General features: G+C 32.9%; 1 protein-coding gene across 23 annotated transcripts in view; it reads left to right on the top strand.

Moving 5' to 3' along the window:
• The window catches only part of ADGRL3 (adhesion G protein-coupled receptor L3), an 827,855-nt gene that overhangs the window by 392,365 nt on the left and 410,267 nt on the right, over positions 1 to 25,223 (top strand). For all 23 annotated transcript variants that reach the window (XM_043572585.1, XM_043572597.1, XM_043572586.1 and 20 more), the window contains one exon: positions 13,067 to 13,280. In XM_043572585.1, the coding sequence (XP_043428520.1) occupies positions 13,067 to 13,280 (214 nt within the window). The remainder of the gene's footprint in view (positions 1 to 13,066; positions 13,281 to 25,223) is intronic.

Raw genomic sequence — 25,223 nt, 5'->3', positions numbered from 1 at the left:
ATTAAATTTTTTTTGTATGTGGGAAAATATTCTTTACAAACCTCAATGGTATAGTTTGTGGTTGAGATGAACAAATATACAAGTGTGCTCTCTATGCCCTATGTCATTTCATGACCGTTTTCTTACGGATACAAATAATCCTTGGTCTAGCTTTTATCACATATTTCCTGTGATTTTTTTTTTTCAAATGTGGTTTAGAAGTCAGTTTATAAGACTTTAGAATCTTAAGTGTGTGAGCTGCTTTTCTGCCTTTCAGGATATTTGTGTTGTTTTTATTGTTGTTAAAAAGAAGATAAAAATGTGTGTATCCAGAGTGTTTCTGGTGGCTTTGCCTCAAAATGGTGGCAGGTGAGAATTCATTTTTGAACTAGCCCAAAGAGATTTCACTTTCACTTAAAAGATCTTCACTTATTGTCCAGAATTATCCAGTTTGTGGTGTTTTTGTTTGTTTGTTTGTTTGTTATTTTGTTTTGTTTGTTTTGCCTAGCATCTGTAGTTTCATTTTGGCTAGGCTTTTTCTCATCCTGTTTTCTTTCTGTTTTGGATAGAAAATTGTCATTGGTGTTTATGAAAAAAAAATTAGCTGGCTACCCTTCGTATCCCACATTTTGAGTATTTGGCAAGGATCTGGACGTTTTATAGGTTGAGAGATTGGGTTGGTTAATACATTTCCTCATTTACTGATATTATTAAATATTTAGAGATTCCCAGTCTTTAAGACAGGATTTACTTTTACTATTCAGTGTGAGTCAACTTCTTAATGAAAATCTATTTGCTTGAAAACATTGCTAATAAATATTTTCACTGGCAATAAAATAAAGGATAAGCATTTCATTCTGTAAGCAGCACAGTTAATTTTCAAATACTTATTCCCAACAAATACATTCCAGTGGCATGAATGTTAACTTTTAGCTGCTCTAAACAGATGATCCAGATCTTTGGTTAGAAAATGTAACAGTGTTGAGCTAACAGATTTGGTCAGGCTCTTTATGGCTAGGTATAATCTACTTCCAGGTGGATTACATAGGTACTAACAGTTCAACACTGGGTGAGTGGATATATGTATGTATGTATGTATGTATATATACATACATACAACTGTTGTATGTTTTTCAGTGTTGAAGATTACCCAAGAGGTTATTACCAGGGCTCTTCTGCAGAAGATTTATGCTGCTGTGTTAGAAAGAAATGCCTTAGTATTACTCCTCTTTAGGATAAAACAAAAAATTATAAGCTACTGAAATCTCTATCCTTTCGGGTGAATTGGGTGTGGTGGGATGGGGAGGAGGGAGCCAATGGAAGTGCTGCCTATGTATTTCTGAATGGTGTGTGCTGTGACCTAGAGCATTTATTCACTGTTTAGGAATTCTTTCCTTCAGAATTAAATTTTGCTCCGTTTTAATCTGTGACATCACTGTTCATTCAAAATTTTATGTTTACCCTTCACTAAATTTCTTACGCATTTCTTCTGTCAGAATCTGTATTACTACAGATTTCCTTAATTGTAATATAAGAATAACATGAACTTTGGGGCGCCTGACTGGCTCAGTCAGTTAAGTGTCCGACCTCAGCTCCTGTCATGATCCGTCTGTCTCTGCCTCACCCCGGCTCTCGCTCTGTCTCACAAAAATAAATAAACATAAAAAGATAAAAAATAATAAGATAAACTTTAGGTTTGTTGACTTGAAATAAAGAACATTACTTATTTATATGCTGCAGTGAAAGTAAAATACTACATTTGAAAATTAATGCCACATTTTAAAATTAAATAATGATTTTGCATCTTACTGCGGTTTTTACACAAAGAAATTTTCATATTAATTTTTGTGATATAATATCAAAGTGTTAGGAAAGAATTTCTTAGAATTGTCAGAATAGTAATAGTAATAATATGCTATTATGTTTTATGCTATTTAAAATAAACAAAAAACCTTGCTAGGCACAATAAATAGAATATTTACGTTTTATATTCAGGAATTAGACTTCATGTCACTAAAACAGTGAGAATCTGTGAACTTTGTATTACTGATTATTAGGGTGATATTCTCATATTGCCTTATGTGTTTCCTAGGAGAAGCCCCCTTCCTTTGTTTTCTCTGTGTGGCACACAAGGAGAGTCATTGCATCTGTTACCTACATAAGTTTCTAGCCCATCCCTCCCATCCTTACCATTTTTGGCTAAGCTGCAGTTTCCTCGTGTACTAAATAGGGATGATAATATTGCCAAGCCTTTATTGTTTGGTTTTGAAATGCAATGATACTTTTAAAGCACCAGCACATGGAAAGCACTCAATAAATGTCAGCAATTATCATCATCATCTCACCCTTATCACAACATCTTCCTCATTAATTGCAAACTCTGTTATCTTTCTTTCTACTATCTGGTATCTTTTACTGTTTGAATAATCTATTGGCTAATGCTTTTTAAGATTAATTATATTAATACAGTTATGATATCATATTACACTGTAATCTAACACTGCTCTATATAATTTGGACTGTATTCTGAATCTGATTTTAATGCTCTTTCTGATTTGACCACTGCTTAGTTCTGCCATCTGCTTCTGATTCCCTTGTGAATGTATCTTCTTTCTAACCCAGCTTTATTGATATATAATTGACATATAATATTGTGTAAGTTTAAAGTGTACAGTGCATTGATTGATGTACTTACGTGTGTAAAATGATTACCACAATAGGATTAGTTAATGTCTTCATCTCCTCACATAATTGCCATTTATTTTTCTGGTAAGAACATTTAAAATCTACCCCAGCAACCTTTAAGTCATAATACGGAATTGTGAACTATAATCACTGTGTTGTACACTAGATCCTAAGAAGTTACTCATCTTAAGATTGGACGCTTATGGATTTTGACCTCCGTCCTCCTATTTCCTTCATTCCCAGCCTCTGGCAACCACTGTTCACCTCCCTGTTTCTATGAGTTTGGCTTTTTTAGATTTCACATATAAGTGTGATCTTTGTCTTTTTTCCGTCTGACTTATTTCACTTAGCACAATATACTCAAGATCTATCCATGTTATCACACATGGAGGGATTTCCTTCTTTTACATGACTGAATAATAATTCATTATGTATGTATATATGCCACACCTTATTTATCCATCTGTCCATCAGTGGACACTTAGATTGTTGTCATGTATTGGCTATGGAGAATAATGCTGCAATGAACAAGGAGGTGCAGATCTTTGAAATCCTCTCAGAACTCTGAATACCTCTTTCTTTACTCAGAATCTTGATCTGGCATATTTTGTTATTTCTCCTCCTGTATTCACATATTGTTTCATCTTTAATGTCCGACTCAAGTTTGCTGCCTTCAAGAAATCTTTTTTAAGCACCCAAGCACATACTTATCATTCCGTTATTTTTTAATGGGTTCTACATAATTCATTGTGCTTTATGATGTTTTAAGCCTTGCATAGGTGTGTGCATTCTCTAACTACAAGCTTCTCAAGTTCTCTGGAGACACTTAGGAAGATTCTCAGTACTTTTGCTCTAAATCCTCTGCCCCATCTGTCCTCCTTGCTCCAGACTTTTACTCTTCTGGTCTTGGTGTCATTATCCTGTAACCTTTTGTTTTTAGTAATCATGGATACCATCTCTTGTTTTTTGTGACTTGCCACACTCACATTGTTAGTGTGTGTTTTCCAGGTTGTTTTCCAACCATATCGATGAATAAAATTTCTGAAACTATAACATTTTATATATCACAATTATCCATATATATGGATCCATATTTAGGGGTATTATATGTGTGTATATGTTGTATATATGTGTATATATGTGTGTGTATAGACGTGTGTATAGACATATGTATATAGACATATATAAAGATATATATACAAAGATATAGCTGTATATAAAGATATAGATATATAAAGATACACATATACACACACACTTATATTATATTATATTATATTATATTATATTATATTATATTAATATGAAGAGATTTATTGTGAGGGATTGGCTCATGTAATTATGGAGGCTGAGAAGCCCCACATGATTTAGTGTTTGCAAGCTAGAGGCACAGAAAAGCCAGTGACATAATTCCAGTCCAACTTGTAGGCCTGAGAACCAGGGAAAGCAGTGGTGTAAGTCTCAGTCTGAGTTCAGACGCCTGAATCTGGAGAGCCACTAAGTGTGCATCCTGGTCTATGTCTAAAGGCCTGAGAACCAGAAGCATCGATGTCAGAGGGTTGGAGAACATGGATATACCAATTCAAGCAGAGAGCAAATTCATACTTCTTCTGCTTTTCTGTTCTATTTGAGCCCTCAGAAGATTAGATGATAATCCACCTAAATTGGTAAGGGTGATCTTCTTTATTAACATACTTTATCAAATGCTCTTTTCCAGAGACATACTCGCAGACACACCCAGAAATGATATTTTACCAGTTACCTGGGCATCTTGTAGCCTAGTCAAGTTGACACATAAAATTAACCATCACACACGTGAATTTTCATCATTTTCTTGATTTTATGTGATAACTCTGAAGCTCCTTCTACCAGATTTTTGGAATCCCATTCTGTGCAGAACCACTCCTTGGTCTGAGATAATCCCCAGTGTGGAGGAAGAATTTAAACAACACCCATGCCTTATGGTTAATAACTCCCAGCGGCCACATTGTAGGTGATCAGTATGCATTGAGAATTACTTTAGCGTATCTTCTTTATTTTTTTTAATTGTGTAATTCTTTTCACTGAGTTTTTATTTATCTTGAAATTATAAATTGTACTCTTAAGAACGTATTGAACAGCCAGTTTTGAGTTTTTGACATTTAGAAAAAGATTGGAATAATTGTTATAGGTGAAATTTGACACAGTTTTAGAAATTTTATCCCTCATGAATATAATTGGAAGATAGTGTGGAATATAATTTTATTGAATGTTGAAAAGTCATAACAAGTAGATATGAATTCATTTATTCAAACAGTTGCTAAATTTTTAGACATTCTCTGTGTGGACAATTTCACTTGAAGACCACCATTTTGTATATGTATGCTCAAAAAGCACAATTAATGTTACCCTCATGCTAAAGCTCCTTAAGTCAAAAGAATAGCTTGACATTCATTAACTGTTTTATAATATTCCACTCAGTAGTACTTTTTTTTCATGTAATTTCAGAAATTTTAAATTTCATGTTTTTTGGGGGGTTTGTTTATTTATTTATTTTATTTATTTTGGTTTGTTTTGTATTTTCCATTCAGACCATAATTGCCTTTGGTTATTTCTTTAGTTTGTTTTTAATTAGTTTTGTTTATTTATTTTTGAGAGAGAGAGAGAGAGAGAGAGAGAGTGAGCAGGGGAGGGGCACAGAGACAGGGAGACACAGAATCTGAAGCAGGCTCCGGGTTCTGAGCTGTCAGCATTGAGCCAAAGTCAGATGCTTAACTGACTGAGCCACCTAGGCACCCCAGGTTATTTCTTCAGTTTTAATTGTCACTGTGAAACACTTAATTAAATACTATAATATTTAAATTATATGTGTTTTTTGCTGAAATAAATATGTTGAAATTCAGTGTATTCGAAATATATATATTGTAGTGGAGATATATATTTTATATATATATATATATAATATATATATGATATCTTCTTTATATATATATGATATCTTATATATATATGAGATATATATATCATATATCTTATGATATCTATGATATATATAAGATATATATGAGATATATCTATGATATATATAAGATATATATGAGATATATGTATATACGTATATATATGTGTATATATATGTATATACATATATATATGAGATATATATATCATATATCTTATGATATCTATGATATATATAAGATATATATGAGATATATCTATGATATATATAAGATATATATGAGATATATGTATATATGTATATATATGTGTATATATATGTATATACATATATATATCATATATATCTTATATATATCATAGATATATCTCATATATATCTTATATATATCATATCATATATATATCATAGATATCATATATATCTTATATGTATCATAGATATATCTCATATATATCTTATATATATCATAGATATCATAAGATATATGATATATATATATCTCATATATATATAAGATATCATATATATATTTTATATATATTATATATAAAATATATATCTCCACTACAATATATATATTTCGAATACACTGAATTTCAACATATTTATTTCAGCCAAAAACACATATAATTTAAATATTATAGTATTTAATTAAGTGTTTCACAGTGACAATTAAAATGTATATATATGATATAAATATATATATGATATCTTCTTTATCCATTGATCAGTCGATGGACATTTGGGCTCTTTCCATAATTTGGCTATTGTTAATTATGCTGCTATCAACATTCTGCCCCCCGCTGCAAATCAGTATTTTTGTATTCTTTGGATAAATACCTAATACTACAATTGGGTCATAGGGTCGTTCTATTTTTAACTTTTTGAGACACCTCTATACTGTTTTTCAGAGTGACTGTACCAGTTTGCATTCCCACCAACAGTGTACGAGGGTTCCCCTTTCGCCACATCCTTGCCAACAGCAGATGTACTTTTAAAGAAAGTACATGATAGGTTGATATTTCATTGGGTTTCAAATGTTATTTTTTGCTGCCAAAAATTTCAGACTTGACTTTCAGAGCACATTTTTTAAAACTTGGATAAGTGTGCTGGCATGTAAAATGGTACAGAGAAAATACACATACTTAAGAAAATTATGTCATAGGTTCTCTTGAAACCTAAAATTGGACGTATTTACTTTGGGGCAGCATGTAAGTAATGACGTTTTTTTTTTTTTAAGTCATTGGTGATAAGTAGAAACTAACCCACTTTCAGATAGTTGTTTCCCTCTCCATAATTAAGAAACACCTTTAAAATCATTAACTGTGATTTACATATAGTTTTACTTTTTTTTCTTATAAGAGACTGATCTCTTTCCTTTTTTAAAGTTTTCAAAAGAGCTACCCCCACCCCAAGATTATTGACATACAGGGGAAAAAATGTTCTTAGCACCTAGTAATAATCATTTTTAAGTGCTGAAAACTGTATGTGTGTGTATACACATTTATTTCTATATTTTTTCATATAAATTATAAATAAAATTATATATATATATATATATATATATATATATATATATATATATCTTTAATCTGGTGGTCTAAGTGATCATTTGAGCAAAGGGATGGTAATATTAGACTTTCTGTGTGGGTCATTCATCATATTTTTCTTTTATTGATTTCATAATTCTTCAATATCTGTCTACTGGTTTCAGGGTCTGCCTTTTAAACATTTCTTCAGTGGCTTGAAACAATAAGCATTTAGCATCTGCTCTGTTTTTTTAGGCTAGGAATATGGGAGTAGTTCACTTAGTTGATTCTGGCTCAGTGTCTCTCATAGAGTTGTATTTCCTCAAAAACAGGATTTCTGGTATTTGGAGGACCAACCTGCCTTGCCTGGCTGTCCTCTCCATTGACCTCTCCATTGGGCTGGTCCAGTGTTCTCAAGATGTGGTGACTGGTTTTGCACAAAATGAGTGATCAAGAGAGAGCCTCAGGCTGCAGTATCTTGTTAATGAACTACTTTTGGAAATCACACACTCATTTCTACCACATTATGTCCATTAGAAGTGAGTGCCTAAGTAGTGTCTTTTCAAATGAAAAGGGAATAAAAATGGAGAACTGTCAAAGAATTGTAAACATATTTGAAAACTGCCATATGGACCTCTTTAAGAAAATCTGTATTTCCCTCCCTAGGTTATTTTATCTACTGCTCTGATTTCAGATACTACTACCTTACAATTTTCAAATTTATAAAGATCTCCTTTCTGAGTCATTAACCTGTATTCAACTTCCTACCAGATTCTGTTCATGACACGATAATCTAGCCATTTGCTTATGCCAGAAGCTTGGTAGTTATTTTTGTTACCCTCCCTTTTATTCTTCTTGTTCAGCCAATCACCAAATCATGCAGTTTTCTTTTTGTTCCTAAATATAGATCAAATATGTTCTCTGTCATTATTCATTGAAAGCAATCATCTTGTCCTTACTGCCACAAAATAGCCTTCTATTTTGCATTCTCTTATCCATTCTTAAAAAAAATTATTTGGTAGATTTAATTCTATTTCAATACACAGGATTTGGGTTAAACAAAGCACAAAGGTAAAGGAATGGAAGATAAACACAAACATAAGCTGTTTTGCTAATATTTTTATATTCGTAACAAACATATAGAGCAGGCTGAAGATTTCAGTCTCTGCTAAATGCAGATTAGTCTACATGCTTTATTTTTTTGAATGGGTTCTTAAGTATGTGGAATAATTCATGGAAAATCCAACCAGATTTAAATAAGGCATTGAAGACTTGACCTGGGGAAATGCACACGTGCTTGTGCACGCATGTGCGTGCAAACACACACACACACACACACACACACACACACACACACACACACACAGATTCATCTGTCCTATAAGTAAGTTTCCTTATCCTCAAAGCAGTGGTAAGTGGTAGGCAGCTTAGTCTGTTTAATCAGATTCTTCCTTGAATAGATCCACAGAGCCTCTCTCTGTGGGACTCCTCTCCTCCTTAGTGGCTATGGATATTCCAACTTCTGCAGCCATCCCCTTCTTCTCTATAGCTACCCAGTACACCACTTCATGTCCTTACCATAGTTTTAGCCTGTATTCTACTTCTGAACCCAATTAATAGTTGAAAATTTTTTATGTTATTCTGACTTCTTAAATTCACCACATTTAAAACATAATTAATTACACCGGTTTATGCTCTCACTCAACTAACTGGCTGCTTGCCTCTGTGTCTGTGTTTAGCCTTATTCTTATTGACAGATATCCTGTGCCCTAAAATCCTATGTCTCAAGTAACATTCCCTTCTTTGAAAGCTCCCCTCTAAAACCCTAAGGTTCTCCTAGCAGGTCTCTGAGCCCCGTACTTGGTTGGGATCTATAAAGAATCATTTGACCAGTATTTGGCCACCAGCTTTTACTCTCTGCCTTCACCTCCACCTCCTGTCCCTAGACCGGTGTCTTTGTTATTACCATCCACAGTTCACCAAGGACTTAGGGCATTTTGAGTCAAACATCACCAAGAAGGCTTAACAGTAGAAGAGAGAGGCCAAAGAGAGAAAGAAGAGGTTTCAACAACAGAGTGCTTGAGGCCTCAGAAAAGCAAAACATGAAAGTAGTTTGTGCTGCAAACAAGTGAGCAAGAAGAGGGGGTTTCTTCTCTTGTTATTTAATCCCTGGTCAGGAGCACTTTTCATTAGGTGTGTGTTTGCCATGGAACGTGGGCAGTTGCTGAGTTTCTGGCCATCTTAGAGGAGAAGATTAATTTCATCCATGACTCCTTAGTTCCATGGTCAGTGGGTAGTTCCATAGTATATACTACATAGTACCCAGTTATCAGATTTTACATCTGAAATTTTTCCAGTTTATTCAGCTAATACCTATTACACATCAAATTATAATACTCTATTTTTTGTTATAACAGATTAACAAATGGAATAAAAGTGAGAAGGAGTTCTAGAATATGCCTTCTTTGCCTCACATTATTTTTCCACAGCCACTTCACAATGCCCAATGTAACATTACTCTGATACGGTATGTAATAGATGATTTCACGGACTCTCCTGCATTTGAATTGTTGACATTTTCCATGTCTTAATCTTTAGGGAAAATCTGTCTCTTGTTAGCACGGTAACTGAATGGTTAAAAAACAAGAAACAACACAACTTTTAACTTAAAGCTTATTTTTCCCCCATTGGACTTTCGTTGCTGATTAAAGCATTTAGCAACATAATTAAAAGTAATTTAAATAGCTAATTAGATAATGTTATAGTTTCCAGTAATACATTCCTTTAAACAAAGCATCCATCATTTAGGAGTGCAGTTTATCACTAGGTTACTGATACAAATGCAATTATATGTTAAATGGAAGAAAGCATCCACAAATCAACTCTGGCTCTCTGTAAAAATTGCCATATATATATATTACTTTTGCATAATTCTTACAGGATCAAAAGAGATACATGGAAAATCTTGGCCTCCACATTTTAGTTGACTTTGCAACTGTCTAGTGTCTGGTTCTAAATCATATTTTTGACAGCTGAGAACCAGAATAAAGCTATGTCTACATACACATGTTTTGACAAAAATTGATGAATTTAATTAACCTAATTGTCCACTTAGTCAAACAGATGCTTTGACTGTATGATTTGCTTATTTGTTTTGTTTCCTTGTTAAATTAGCTTGTTTTTTTTTTAAACTTAATTTAACTTAATTGTTTAAGTTAAAATATAGCCAGATCAATTCAATGTTTGGAAGCAGTTTCAATGGTATTTTTTAAATAGTTATACTGAAGTTAAGAAACAAATTGCCTTTTAGCAAATGCTAAAAAATTTACTAGAAATTCTGATTTCAAAATGTTTTATTAAAAACAAAAAATAAAAACACCAAAGAAACAAAAACAACCTCTATGATCCCATTTAAATTGACCAAATCAGGAAACTGGATTGCCAAATTGGAATATTTTTATCATTCAATGATTCCATTACTTAAAATACTAAGTACAGTAATGAAAATATCTTTATCCTTAAAAATAGAATCTCACTATTAAAAAGGACTTCATGTTTTAACAGCCATCTAATTTCAGAGTGATAGATAAACAAGGATATTTTATTTTAGAAACAATAGAAATGCATTGTCTCTCTAGTGTGGGAATACCCTGTCAAAATTTTGGCTCAAGACCAAATGTTAAAAATAATGTTACAACCAACCTCTAATTATGTTAACTCTCCCATGAATGCTGTGGATGTGCTAGATTCTTGTGTGTGTGTGTGTGTGTGTGTGTGTGCGCGCGCGCGCGCATATGTGTGTGTCTGTGTGTGTGTGTGAGAGAGAGAGAGAGAGAGAGAGAGAGAGAGAGAGGACATAAAGGAGATGTTGAATGACAACCAGAATGGAATTACCTGTGTGTGCTTCTTGAGAACTTTAAGTGACCTGCTCACAAGTTATGCATGGGGTGTATGGTACAGTTATAGCTTTTCCAAAACATTATAGAAATGAGGTAAAAACTAATGTCATTCTCAATTTTGAAATAATAGTTATGGTTTCACAAACCAAATATTTCCTCTAAGTTTGAAGTGAAAATATTTATAGAATAAAATTTCTCTCTTACCCACCTCTACTCTATTTTCACTTCCTTGTTCCTCTCCTCCCTTCCTTTCCTTTCACATTTCATGCTTAGTAAGAGAGCCACAAGAAAAGTTGCATATATTTATTTAAATACATATTTTATATATGTACACATTAGTGAATTAGTAAAATATTAATGCATATTTATAGCTCCAATTTATCTCCATAATTAATTCTCTTATGTCGAAATCAACTTATTAGATAGTTGGTAAACACTTAATTGAGAATTTCAATTCTATGCTTTTAAAAGAAAACCTGAGTTATTACAATTAAACATTTGACTTTCTTCCAATAATATACTGATTATGTTCACAATCTTGGAGTTGGAAACTTAAACTTGACATGAAAAGATGGGTAACTCCCTGTATAAAGATGAAATATATATGTTCAGCAAACATCTAAAATCAAACAACAAACTAAAAGAACATATTTGCCACCAATATAAAGGATATTTTTTAAATTTTCTTGCTATAAAAAGAACTTTTACAATAGCAAACCATGTATAAATATAAGCAAACAATTCATAAATAAAAGGAATATGAAGGGTTGATAAACATATGAAAATATGTTTCATTGTACAAATAGAATACTGAAAAAATTTAAAAAGGCACTGTATCATTCTTTGTCTACCGCATTGGCAAAATTTAAGGGAATTGGTAATATGTAATTTTGAAATGAAAAGTGATCCTGGTAGAGCTGTGCATATTTATTAAGTTTTTTGGATATCTAGTTGTTGACATTTGCCAAACTTGAAATGTCTTTCCCTCTTGATCCACCAATTTCATTTATGGTATAAAAATATACCATAAAATATATTGGGATAACTATATTTTTTTCTAAAATACTATAGCTAAGGTATACAGATATGTTTATGCTTTTTTGCAGTATTATGACTAAAACACTCGGACATTCCCAAATGCCCATCAACATAAGATCAATTGTATAATGTTTATAGGTATATATAATGCAGCCATTAAAACTGAGGGCTACAATACACAGATGAAAAGAGATATCCATTAAATTAATAAATAGATAAAGGTATCAGACAACATGTGTAGTGTGCTATACCTGAATAAAATGTAAAAAGGAGTAGGAGGAACCATACAATGTCTATTTGTTTTTTCTGTAGAAAATTCTAGTAGGAGAGTCATCACAGTTCTAACTGGTTATCTCTTGACAGTGGCGGTGGGGGCTGGGGAAAGTATGTGGAGGGAGCTGAAGGAAAATTTATTTTTTCTCCATACAAATCTCTATTTTCTTGTAGAACACTTATTATCCCTACAATTAAATCATAAAGTGCACTGATTATGTTAATTATTACTGAAAAATGAAAACTGTTTTAAAGTTGAAATAGAATACTTAAGACGATATGACTCAACAAAAATGCAATTTTGGGGTAATACTTTGTATAAAATAAAACAAAACACATGCATGATACCCTTGAGATTTACTTGAGAATCTTTCTCTACAAACTGGATAATATTTTTGAGTGGGGGAGAGGAGGGTAATATTTCTTTATAGTCTTTATTTCATATAACAGCCAAAATTTTAGAAAATCCAGAGGATTTTTTTTCCCCATGTATACGAAAACTGTATTAGATAGTATTTTTAAGAAATATCTGTTATTCTTAGATTTTTAAAAATAAAGTTATTGAAGTGAGAAATATTCTATTTTAGTTAAAATTGTTAATTGCGCCCGGTTTGTGTTTTTGGTGTTAGTTTATCTCAAACACTGGATAGGCAAACACGTGTACTTCTCCTTTGTGCATAATAAAGAAGACTTACATTTCTTCTTCCTCCTTCTTGTAGCTTTCAGCCGTGCCCCAATTCCGATGGCTGTGGTCCGCAGAGAGCTCTCCTGTGAGAGCTACCCCATTGAGCTCCGCTGTCCAGGAACAGATGTCATCATGATAGAAAGTGCCAACTATGGGAGGACTGATGACAAAATTTGTGACTCTGACCCTGCTCAGATGGAGAATATACGATGCTATCTGCCAGATGCCTATAAGATTATGTCCCAAAGGTATGATACTTCTAATAATCTTTTTCTTGGACGCATTTAATGTAAGCTCTCAGCCTGCATCTATGTGACCTATTGACCTTAAGTAAGAACACAAATAGTATGTGTGTTTTAGAATCATTTGAACTACTTTTTCCATATCAAATTAGTTCCCCATATTACTAAAATGCTAGTAATAGAAATTGCAAATGGCATTTGGACGTTATTAAAATTTATTAGATTAGTTATTAAGTTGCCTGGCCTACTCTGAGTGCTTTGGAACTGGGCTGATTAGATGAGAAACTGAATTTATTTTTCACAGTTTTCAAAAACAGACTTTTATGTAATTTTCTCTAGAAGCTACAGAAAAATTATTTTAATGCTAATAAATATTTCCTTTCAGTGTAGGAAAAAGAATAAAAATTAATAAGCAATTTTTATAGCCATTAATCAAAATGTAGTAAAAGGCTATTGATTCATGATTTTTTTGGCCTTGAAAACAATGAAAAATTATTTCTTTATTATTTAGTTTATGTAATTCATTTAAACAAATCAAAATATTACCATATTCAAATAAGGTAAGTTAAGGTATCATATGATATCACTGGAAAAGGAAAAGAAGGTCTTCAATTCTGCAGAGACTGGTCAATAGGAATCCATACTGTAAAAGGTTTAAATTATACTAAAATTATTTGATAAATTGGCTAAATATTACATAGCTTACAAATAGTTGTTCACTATTACTATGATTTCTTAGAAATTAGTGAAGTCATTAATTTACTATAAGCATTCATACTTTCTGACTATATGCTCACAAAGTAATTTTTAAATAATTAATCAAATGACCTATCTAGTGAATTTTTTTCATAATTTTTCTATTTAGACACTTCTTCCATTATTTCAAGTGTTCTTAAAATATAGGGAAAATCATAACGTATGTAAAAATAAACAAATTTAAGTACATAAAAACAAAATCAATAACTTTAACCTTTTGTCTTCTCGATGCTTAAAATTCTGATATCTATGGGTGTGATCAATAAATTGGTAGAATCACTATCTTATTTTCTATAAATTACTGTTATATAGGTTATTAATTGAAATTACAATATGCCAGGTTTTTGACCAAAGCATCTGTATTACACTTGAAGGATAATGGTCTCTCTGAGCAAATCTGAGGGCTTTTGTTTGTTTCTAAAACCTAAGTCATGATAAGGTGAGTATTAATGAGAAATAAAATTTTTAAATTAGGGATTCCTCTTGATATAAGTTCATTTGGTTTCATTTGGTTCTTCATGTGTTTCTCTCTCATTGTGGATCTCTTCTTGTTACACATTTGACTTGCCTCCAACTATAATTAAATTTTCTGATGATCTGCTTAAAAAAGTTGAATTATCATCGTGCGCAAGGTGGTAACAAGTCTGTCCTGCCTGGTTTTCCATGAGTAGAATGAATGGGCACTGTGACTAAATTGTTATTTTATTTGTTTCTGTCAGAACAACATACAAAAATGGATTCTTTGAATCCATTTGAAGTGTGGGTTGAGGAGGAAATTCTGCTTTTCAGTGGTTATTAGCTTTTGATTTCAATGTAGCAGAAGCATTAACTTCACTAGCTCTTTGATCTCTTTATGATTTTCATTGAAAATGTTTTAATCCTTTTATTGATATTATTAATGGCTCCCAAAATAAGCCCTTAATCTTATAATTATTGCAAAAAAAGTTACAATGGATCCTCTCAAGCGGCTGAATTAGATGGGATGTGTCTGGAAAGTGACAAATCTGCAGAGTGAAATGGCTTTAAGCACCCTGAGTGAGTCATTTGTGGAAGCCCCCCTGGTGGTTTCTCAAAGTGAGAATTGTCAGCTGAAATAACTGTGGTTGATTTTGTGTGGAGGCAAGTTCCTTGGTTGTATCTTGACTATTAAATGTACTACATTTACACTTGGTCAAAATAAATGCTTTTGACTCTTGGATAGATGAAATTAGGTTACATCTTGCAAGTTCCCAAGAGATGAGATGGCCATGTCTGTTTAAGCTGCTTTATAATTAATGAGCTTTCACTGTCATGCCAGTGACAGCATGTTAAATAATGCTAATAATTTCTAATTATGATATGGATGTATCATATTCATAATGATATGTACAGTTTAAATAATGCATTTGAAACTAAAATTATGAGGAAACTTTTTCTAAAAAATATCTTAGATAATTATTGTTTTCTCTCATTTAAATTTCTAGAAAGGCATTATATTGGTGTCTAAACATTTTTAAGCATGTCTCTAGATTGGAGGATTATTATTACAAAATGTGAAAGGTTTTTGTGTATCCTTGCATAACCTTGTTAAAAAGGTTTTGTAACTTACTTCAGCCTCATGAATTAGCTGGATGTCACAGGCAAGGACAGGCATGAAATATTATCCATGTAGATGTTTGAATACACATTGAACAAATACATACATAAAATTGTTACTTTTATGTATGTATTTATAACAATAACTGTTAGTTATTTTGATTTCCTTGTCTTTCCCCAGGAAAACTATGCAGTCTGATATCTGCTCCAGGAGAGCCAGATTCCTCACTGCTTTTCAAATTACACCTTGTGTAAATCCAAGTGTGTTCTTGTACCATTTTGCCTTCATCCTCTCTGAAAGTTCTGTGCTTTTACCTCTTCTTTCATTATCCTACTTAGAAGACCTCTTAAACTGTCAGAGCACATTTCTTTATCCTTCTTGGAACTTCTAATCTCACTTGCTATTATCTACATCCTTCTTTATTGTATCTAAACATTAATAAACCCATATTATCACATCCTAGACAATTGCCTTGTCTAAAGTAAATTGTAGGCTTCTAGAGGGCAGACTTTCTGTTGGTTTTACCTAAAACTAACTTTTTATGTTTAATGCTATGTAAATGAATAAGTAAATCTGCTCTCCAATTGTGTGATGCCACTTGGAAGCTTTCTTATTTCTGAATGATTTTTGTTTCTTTTTGTGTTACATTTACACACTTCAGCGAGTTTTAAAAAATGGTATATACAGCTTTAGAATCTAAATGTGAAAATGACTGTTGGCAACTGATAACTGCAGAAATTTTACATTTTGAATTCAGCTGAGGTTTCAAGCTATCTTCAGTTATTAATAGATGTATTTCCATTTTTAACTCCACTAACACTTGAAAATACACAACATGAAGTTCACCATGACAACTTTGGAGTTTGGTGGATAAATAAGCTGGGCATGGTCCCTGCCCACAAAACTATAGCTCTTTGGCAGATAAAAGTAAACAGCTAGATTGTTTGCTCAATATTTTATTTTTATCTCATTTACATTTATTGAGGAGTTCAAAAAAAGGAAAGCTCTTTCAGCTAGATAATATTAAGGAATGTTCATTGAAGAGAGAATGTTAAGCTGATCCTTGAAGGATGGCAGCATTGGTGGAACCAGAAGAGACCAAAGTGATAGTAGATATATAAAATATGAGTGCCTGGGCACCAAAAAAGAACATGAGGAAACAGATTCCCTTCAATAACACTTCATCCATCCTGTTCTGCCTTGGCTTCAAAAGCTTATTGGTGTTTGTTGGGCACTATTAATCTCTCTAAAGCTTCCCCAAATGTCCCAGTACTTGAGGCCAGCTCCCCACCAACCTCCCCATAGATGTGGTGCACATGCTTTTAAGAAATCTTGATCATTCAGGGGCGTATGGGTGGCTCAGTTGGTTAAGGGTCCGACTTGGGCTCAGGTCGTGATCTTGAGGCTCCTGAGTTTGAGCTCTATATCAGGCTCTGTGCTGACAGCTCAGAGCCTGGAGCCTGCTTCGGATTCTGTGTCTCCCTCTCTCTCTGCCCCTCCCCCACTCATGCTGTGTCTCTCTCTCAGAAATAAATAAATAAACTTTAAAAACAAAAAGGAAATCTTGATAATATGATGATTAACTTGATGCTATCTATCCCCTTGTCAATACAAAGTCCTATTGGAGTTATTCTTTATAGTTGGACATAAATTCCATCTAAATGTGGGAAGCTTGAATATTGTATGACATGCTCATCCCAACTCTTTGGACACATATTTTGAGTATGTGGTATACAGTCTTACTTTATGTAGAATTGCTTACACTTTTCAAATTGAAAAGGCATTTGCAAACAAGTATATATGTGTACATAGTGTATATTTATTGAGGTGTAATATACATATGGGAAAGTGCACAGATCATAAATATATACAACTTAATGAATTTTCACAAACCCAGCTCATCTAAACAACAACCAGCTGAAGACACAGAACATTAACAGCACCTCCGATGTGGCCCTTTCTGCTCTGCACCAGCCATACTCTACATCCCTGTGTTTTGCTGCTACTTAAATCAGTTTTGCCCATTTTATAATTTAAGTAAATGAATTCATATAGTATATGATTTTTGATGTCTGGCTTCTCTCATTCCTTGCATTCATTTTTATATATAACTTTACTGAAGCATTTTTACACATTGTATAATTCACTCATTTCAAGTGTATGATTTTTAAAGTAAATTTACCACTTTACCAAGTGATTTGATATCATCATAAATCAGTTTTAGAATATTTCCATCACCACATTGAGAGTCTGATGCCCATGTGATAATCCCCATCTCCCTCCTACCCCATGCAATGACTAAGGTATATTCTGTCTGTATGTCTGTTCTTTTGTGTGTGTGTGTGTGTGTGTGTGTGTGTGTGTGTGTATTCTTAAAAAAAATAATGTTTACTTATTTTTGAAAGAGAGAGAAAGAGAGAGACAGAGTGTGAGCAAGGGAGGGTCAGAGAGAGGGGGACACAGACCTGAAACAGGCTCCAGGCTGTCAGCACAGAGCCTGACGTGGGGCTTGAACTCACCAACAGTGAGATCATGACCTGAGTCGAAATCAGACGCTTAAGCAGCTGAGCCATCCTGGTGCCTCTATATATGTCTATTCTTAATGCATTATGTTTCAATATAAAAAGTGAATATTTGAAATCAAGTGAGACTTAGTGGGCATTTCAGTGGGGACAAATCAAAGAAATAGCAGTTATTTTTCGAGGCATGGATATAAATATGTTGCTTGTATTCTGCATTCTCTTGGAATCAAAGATCATAATCCAGCCATTTAACAAATACCCTCTAGAGTTTTCTACCAAGTAGAAATGTTAAATATATAAAGTAGGATGATTTTTTTTTCTATTTCAATGAGTGATCTAGGTTTTACTTTTCATCTTCTACCAGCATTTTAGCAAGATTACATTTTCACATGTCATAGTCACATCAGGAACATGAAAAAAAAAAGTCAGGGAAGGAGTGAGGAAGGGAAGAAGGGAGAGGGAGAAAGCTGTTTCTCACCTTTCTGAAAAAGTTATATTTCAGTTTATATCAGTACCACTGCAGGGGATTTTACAGCTTACAAAAAGATCTTGGCTTTTGTTGTATTCTATCCTGGTGAAGTTAAGAACTCTTTCAATAGCAGTCAAAGAAGAAATGTCAGTGGCAGTTTTTATGTGTACGTAACTGAGTAAATGTTCTGCAATAACTGTGTATACATACATGAGTTTTTCAATTGAGTATTCTCCTTTGCTCCTTTCACCAAATTATTACATTATATCTTGCATTTTTCTTCTGAATTATAACAGATCAAAAATAATCCCTCATATCAGGGACTTTTCCATTGAATGCACGTTCTATGCAGTAAAAAGAACTGTTGAGTATAGAAACTATAATATATAACTCATTGCCTTAAGGATCACTTTTTGTGTGCATGTTTAGTAAAAAAAAAAAAAAAAGTAAATGAAGGAAGCAAGGTAATTATCAAATCCCAAATGTAGAGAATATGGAGAAGTTGGGAAATTCCTTTCTGGAAGCTATTTACCTCCTTTTTAATATTTCAGCCTATTTCAATTCTGAGAATATATTTTGGGAATGTCCTATTAAAATGCTTTCTAGTACTTCTTGCTATTCACATTTAATTTTGAATGAAATTATGTTATGGAATTTGAATGAATTATGTTTGAAATTTAAGAGTTTAGTAAATGATGAAAATATTTCAGGATTGGTTAAGATAAAAGCTAAAGGGAGTTATGTTGTCTGTCTGTTACTGGCCATGGGGAATGTTAACCCCTTGTGCAGTCATTCCCAAAGTGTGGTTCATGCAATCTGGAATTCCTGAGCTCTTTGCAGGGATTTCTGGAGGGCCAAAACTATTTTCATAACAATACTGACTTATTATTTGCCTTTTTTATTGTATTAGACATCATGCCAAAGCAGTGCTAGGTAAAACTGATGCCATCTTAGCAGGGATAAAGACAGTAGCGATAACGTACTTTTAAAAATGTCTCAGTTTTAATTGCTAATATGACACATAATAATATAACTCATATAAACCAATAGTCTTTGAGAATCTTAATAATTCTATGATTTAAAGAGTGACAAAGGGTAGGAGAATTGATACTTAGCAAGTATTTTTTTCACTTCCACTTATGGCTGAAAATTAGTTATTTTGTCTTCATTATTTTTACATTGCATAATACTCAATGCATTTGTTTTAAAATCATCTAGAGTTTTTTTCATGAACTAATTATTATTTTTTAAATCTTTATTTATGAGAGAGAGAGAGAGAGAGAAAAAGAGAGTGAGAGCGAGTGTAGCAAGGACAGAGAGAGAGAGGGAGAGAGAGCATCCCAAACAGGATCCGCGCTGTCAGCACAGAGCCTGACACAGGGCTCAAACTCACAAACCGTGAGATCGTGACCTGAGCAGAAATCAAGAGCCAGATACTTAACCTACTAAGCCACCCAGGCACCCCTCATGAGCTAATTATTATTTATATTGAAGTATAGTTGACATATAATATTATGTTAGTTCCCAGGTGTACCACATCGTTATTCAATCATCCTATACATTATGAAATGCTCACCACGATAAGTGGACGAACCATCTGCTACCAAAGTCATTACAATATTATTGACTATATTTCTGTTGTATATTTGATTTATAAAGTATAATATTTTTTAAATATATATACTGAATGAGCACCTTAATTGTTTCCCCACCTCCAGCTCTTTAGATATTTTTACACTTTGTGGTCAGTCTGAAGAACTTGACATCTTGTGGAAAATATTTAGAAGATATTACCATGGAAAAAAGGATAAGAAGTTTCTGAAAAGGAGAGTATATAGGGTATAAACACTCTAGTAATTATCTTTAGTATAGCTTAAGTTTATAAGGAAAAGAACGAAGCAGATTATGAACATAAATTCTGTCACTGATTTATTGGATACCGCAGGACTCTGGAGAAAACTAAGTGGTAGTGATATTTAGCAGACATTCAGTATGATACTTCAGTTGCTCTGTCATTAGTAATTTTAAAGATTGCTGAGGCTACTGAGGGAGTGAGTCTCCAAGTATTTTGACTACCTTTTAGGTTTCATTTTCCTGATGAGGAGACTGAGGAATATGGAGTTTAAAAAGTCACCTAAAATTATTTACTATACAATGGCGTAAGCATGGCTGCTCTCTTTGGGTATGTAGCCCATGATGTTTTTTTTTTTACTGTTTTTTTTCTTCTTCGAAGATTCTAAAAATAATTTTTGTTATCAGAAAAATTCTTTTCATTTCTCAGGACATCAGAAGAAGCCAGTGAAAGTTTCAAATCCATCCACAATTTATAAATTCAATTAATCTGTTGGTTAAAGAAGAGTAAAGTTTTAATAAGAAGCCAACCTTACAAAATTGATCGATATAGCCATTGAGTTAGATTTTTAGGAAAATATCCTTTCCTTGCCTGCTGATTATTCAGGAATTTTACCTTTAGCTGTAGTTTTAATATTCAGGGTATGATGTGCTTGTATAAATAGGAAATACATTCACTTGTTACTGGTGATAATGATACTTATTTACTTTTATTGTGTGCTTTGTATTTGCCATGAACTCTGGTAAAGAATTTACCTTTCATTAGTTCATTAATATTTCCCCGTAACACTAAGAGATAACCATTATTATCATTCCTATTGTACCAGTGAGGTAGTTAAAGCACATAGAAATTTTCTTGATGACGAATTTATTTTAAGCCAATGTACTGTCTTGCTTGAGAGGTTTGAGGCTTTGTTTATTGTCGCAAGGGTGATAAAATGATAAAGTATCAAAAAAAGTTAAGAACTGTGCTCCTGATCATGATCATGATGATAAGAAAAGAAACTCATTTTCTCTCATGCAAACATTCAATCAAACTTTGGAATTGGTTTGGCTCTGGTTTTATTAATATCCAATTACAGCTGTACACACATTTTTTATTATTAAAGTCTTGGGTAGAAATAATTTAATAATTGTGAATCTGAAATCGTCCAGACTCTAAACCTTTTTTTTTATTTGAATCAATTGTGCTTATAAAGTGTTTTAGGTAATGTAGTGCTTCTTGGAAAAACAAGCATTGATAGAACAGAGCTGATTGTATTACCAATGCTAAATATTTCTAGCTATAAAAATATAAAGCGAGATTTTTTGAGAAGTTCCTATAAGCCAGACAATGTTCTAAGCACTGTGTGTGAATTAACCAATTTAATTCTTCCCTCACTCCTGTGAAATGGATACTGTTGTCTTCTTCACTGATGGAAGAACTAAGGCATAGAGAGTTTAATTAACATCCAAAATGTACATAGTTTCCTATAAAGCTGTCTTTTTTAACCTAGGCAATCCAGCTCCAAAATTCAGGATAAATATTTCAATCCATCACCTTCTGTGCTTTGTCTAAAATGTGCACTATTTTTGGGTGCCTTGGTGGCTCAGTGGGTTAAGTATCCATTTTTTGATGTTGGCTTAGGGTCATGATCTCATGGTTTGTGAGATCAAGTACTGAGTTGGGCTCTTGCTGAGTGTGGAGACTACTTAAGATTTCTCCCCCACCTCACTCCCCCTCCGCCCCCTCCCACTCATGCCACTCTCAAAATAAATAAACATAGGGGCGCCTGGGTGGCTCAGTCGGTTAAGTGTCCGACTTCCGCTCAGGTCATGATCTCGCAGTTTGTGAGTTCGAGCCCCACATCGGGCTCTGTGCTGACAGCTCGGAGCCTGAAGCCTGCTTTGGATTCTACGTCTCCCTCTCTCTGCCCCTCCTCCTCTCACACACTCTCTCTCTCTCTCTCTCTCTCTCTCTCTCTCAAAGATAAATAAACATTTAAAAAAATAAATAAATAAATAAACATAAAAAAGTTAAATAAATAAAATGTGTAGTATTTTTAATAAAATAGACTAAATGAAAAAATAGTTGTGAACCAGTCGCTAGAACTGAAAAGAAAATATACATGTGTGTGCATGTTTGTGTGTGTGTGTGTGTGTGTGCGCACGCACACGTGCATGTTCATCCCACACACACACATATGCTATTAGAGGTTGGTTATCTTTTACGCATCCAAATAATGAAAACATGGCATGGAACTTATTAAATCATGTGGCATTTATTTATTTTCTGCCTTAGGATAAATTTTCAGGCAAAAACACTTAAGTACTTGTAATGAAAATGTTCAGTTAAAAAAAATCTGTGAGATAAGATTTTGTTTTTAACATTTTGGATTTCATGGTGACACAATTATCTATAGCAATACTTCAGTAAAAATTACATATTGTTTATAATGGGTATTAAATAGAAATTTGTATGGTTCATGAAAATAAAGGAAAATGAATGTCACTTCATATATAAACTATGGAAGAGGGCAGGCTCATGAGTTAGAAAACTAAATACATTACATGAGTGCTTTGAAATACTTGCAAATGAGAAAATGTATCATGCCAGCCTTTCTTATTTAAACTTGAATATAAGGAACAGAATGCTTTAAAATTTCCAATGTTTTGTGTAATGAGATTTTAGATGGCATAAATGTTTACAAAGCTTTTGCTAATAAGTCATAAAGATGAAATCAGATCTTTATTTTTACTACACTATACTTTGTTTTGTTATATAATCAGTTTATGCCTGTTTAATATTTTTGTTTTATTTTTCATATCCTCTAAAAATTCACTTATGCTAAAAATATTGCTAAATTTGCCTCCACGAATATTCTACTGGCCATAAGCTTTAGTTGATTCATTGCTTCTTTACTATTAAGAATATTATCAAATACAGCTAAATGTGAAAAAAACTACAAAAAATATAGTTAGTAAATCATTCTTGGTAATACATTGTGAATCTTCCTGTTATGTGCTGATGTGAGAGTACTTTAACTCTGAGAGAAATGTTATTTCCCAAGTTGTTGCATAATAACTAAATCCCTAATATTTGTTAATGTGAAAATTGCATTAATTGATGGTTTCCATAAAACTAGATATTTACCTTATCACATGTATATCAGAAATATATTTATTTGTGATTAAGTTTACCAAATGGCAAAAGCAAAATATGTTTTTCATGTGTATGGAGTAATTTCGATAGACAAACATATGTATGTGTGGTTTGGCATGAAAAGACTTGAAGTCTTTCCAAAATGCCATTACCCATTACTGTTCGTACCACCAACCTTATGAAAATAAACATTTGGAGCTATTTCTTAGACTTACTAGTGTATTGAGGAAGTAAATGTTTCAAAACGAATAGAAGTCTACAGGAAGATTGCAATAAAAAGAGGAAAACATACTTCAGAAGTAATAAAAAAGGCAAGAAGCAATGGGTGTTATACAAGGAGGAAACTAGATGGCTATGGGTTTGAAGGTGAGTAGATAATTGAAATGAGGAGAACCTTTTCAGTTAAAATTATTGATATTGTTAATTTATTCAGATACACTTTGAGGTTCCCAACCTTTACCACTGATCATCTGAACAAGTCTGGATATTTTACATTTAATTAATCTACTTCTGAAGATTTGAATTTACTTATCAAATATAGTATATTAATGCTTTGCAAAAGATTCATGACAGGCCTCTATCAATATGAGCATCTTATCAAACATAGTATTCTAATATTATTTCCTCTTTTGGTAGCATTGACTTGTTTCATAATAATAGGAATTTTTATTTTCTTTTTAGAATTATACTTGTGAAACCCACCAAAGCCTGGCCGCAGGCAACACATCCTTCAGGCATGTTACTTGTGTACTTCTGATATATGTTTATATCTATGTATTTTTAACTTATATACTAAACTCTATTATATTTCTCTACCCAGACCACAAATATTTTTCTTTTCATTATGGTATAAAAATATTTATTACCAGTTTCATCACTTACAACCTTCTAGAATGTGGGAATTATTTCTCCGTAGGTATTTTAGAAATTAGGGTCAGAAAAATGTACTCCTTTTTCACAAATTAGTCTCTGCAAAATTTGTCCTAATAAAAGGCCTTTCACCTTTCCAAGGAATTCAAGTATATCATCCTTGCCTGAGGAGATAGGCTTCTGAATTACTTTCCAACTTCATTTCTAAAGAAAATGTAGAGTCCTTCAAATGACTTTACATTTAATTATTTCCTCCAATAGCATTTCCCTGCTGTGACATTAAAAAAAAAATCTGCAACTATAACAACAAACATTATGTGTGGTATAATATTTCAATGAAAGTCATGGAAGTGGAAAGGAATAAATTAGTAAGAGCAGGACAAGCTCACATGGATATTGGAATGAGATATGAGCCTCCTTCTGCAAACTAACCAAAAATGTGTCTCAGTGAACGTTGTGAGGTGCAAACACATATCAAAAGTGTTACACGTTAGTGCACACAAAGGAAAAGGTAATCCTTCCTGCGATGTGGTTGGATGCGTATGGGATCGCTGTGATTGTATTACGAAACCATGTCAGCAGAAAATGATAAAACGAAGCTGCAGCATAAAATCTTATCTCCTAGATTCTTTTACTCTGTTGTGTCACAATTTCTTGCAGAAAATAATTGAAGAAAATGTTGTTTTGATGGGGATGGCATGAGCTCAGTGTATCCTTAAGAGGGGCAACTCTGAAAGTAGTAGGCCGAGCCTGCCGACATGCT

Source organism: Prionailurus bengalensis, chromosome B1, assembly GCF_016509475.1.
Source record: "Prionailurus bengalensis isolate Pbe53 chromosome B1, Fcat_Pben_1.1_paternal_pri, whole genome shotgun sequence".
NCBI classification, from domain to species: domain Eukaryota; kingdom Metazoa; phylum Chordata; class Mammalia; order Carnivora; family Felidae; genus Prionailurus; species Prionailurus bengalensis.
Note: the sequence above shows the minus strand (reverse complement) of the source record. Positions and strands in the feature narration are given on the sequence as shown.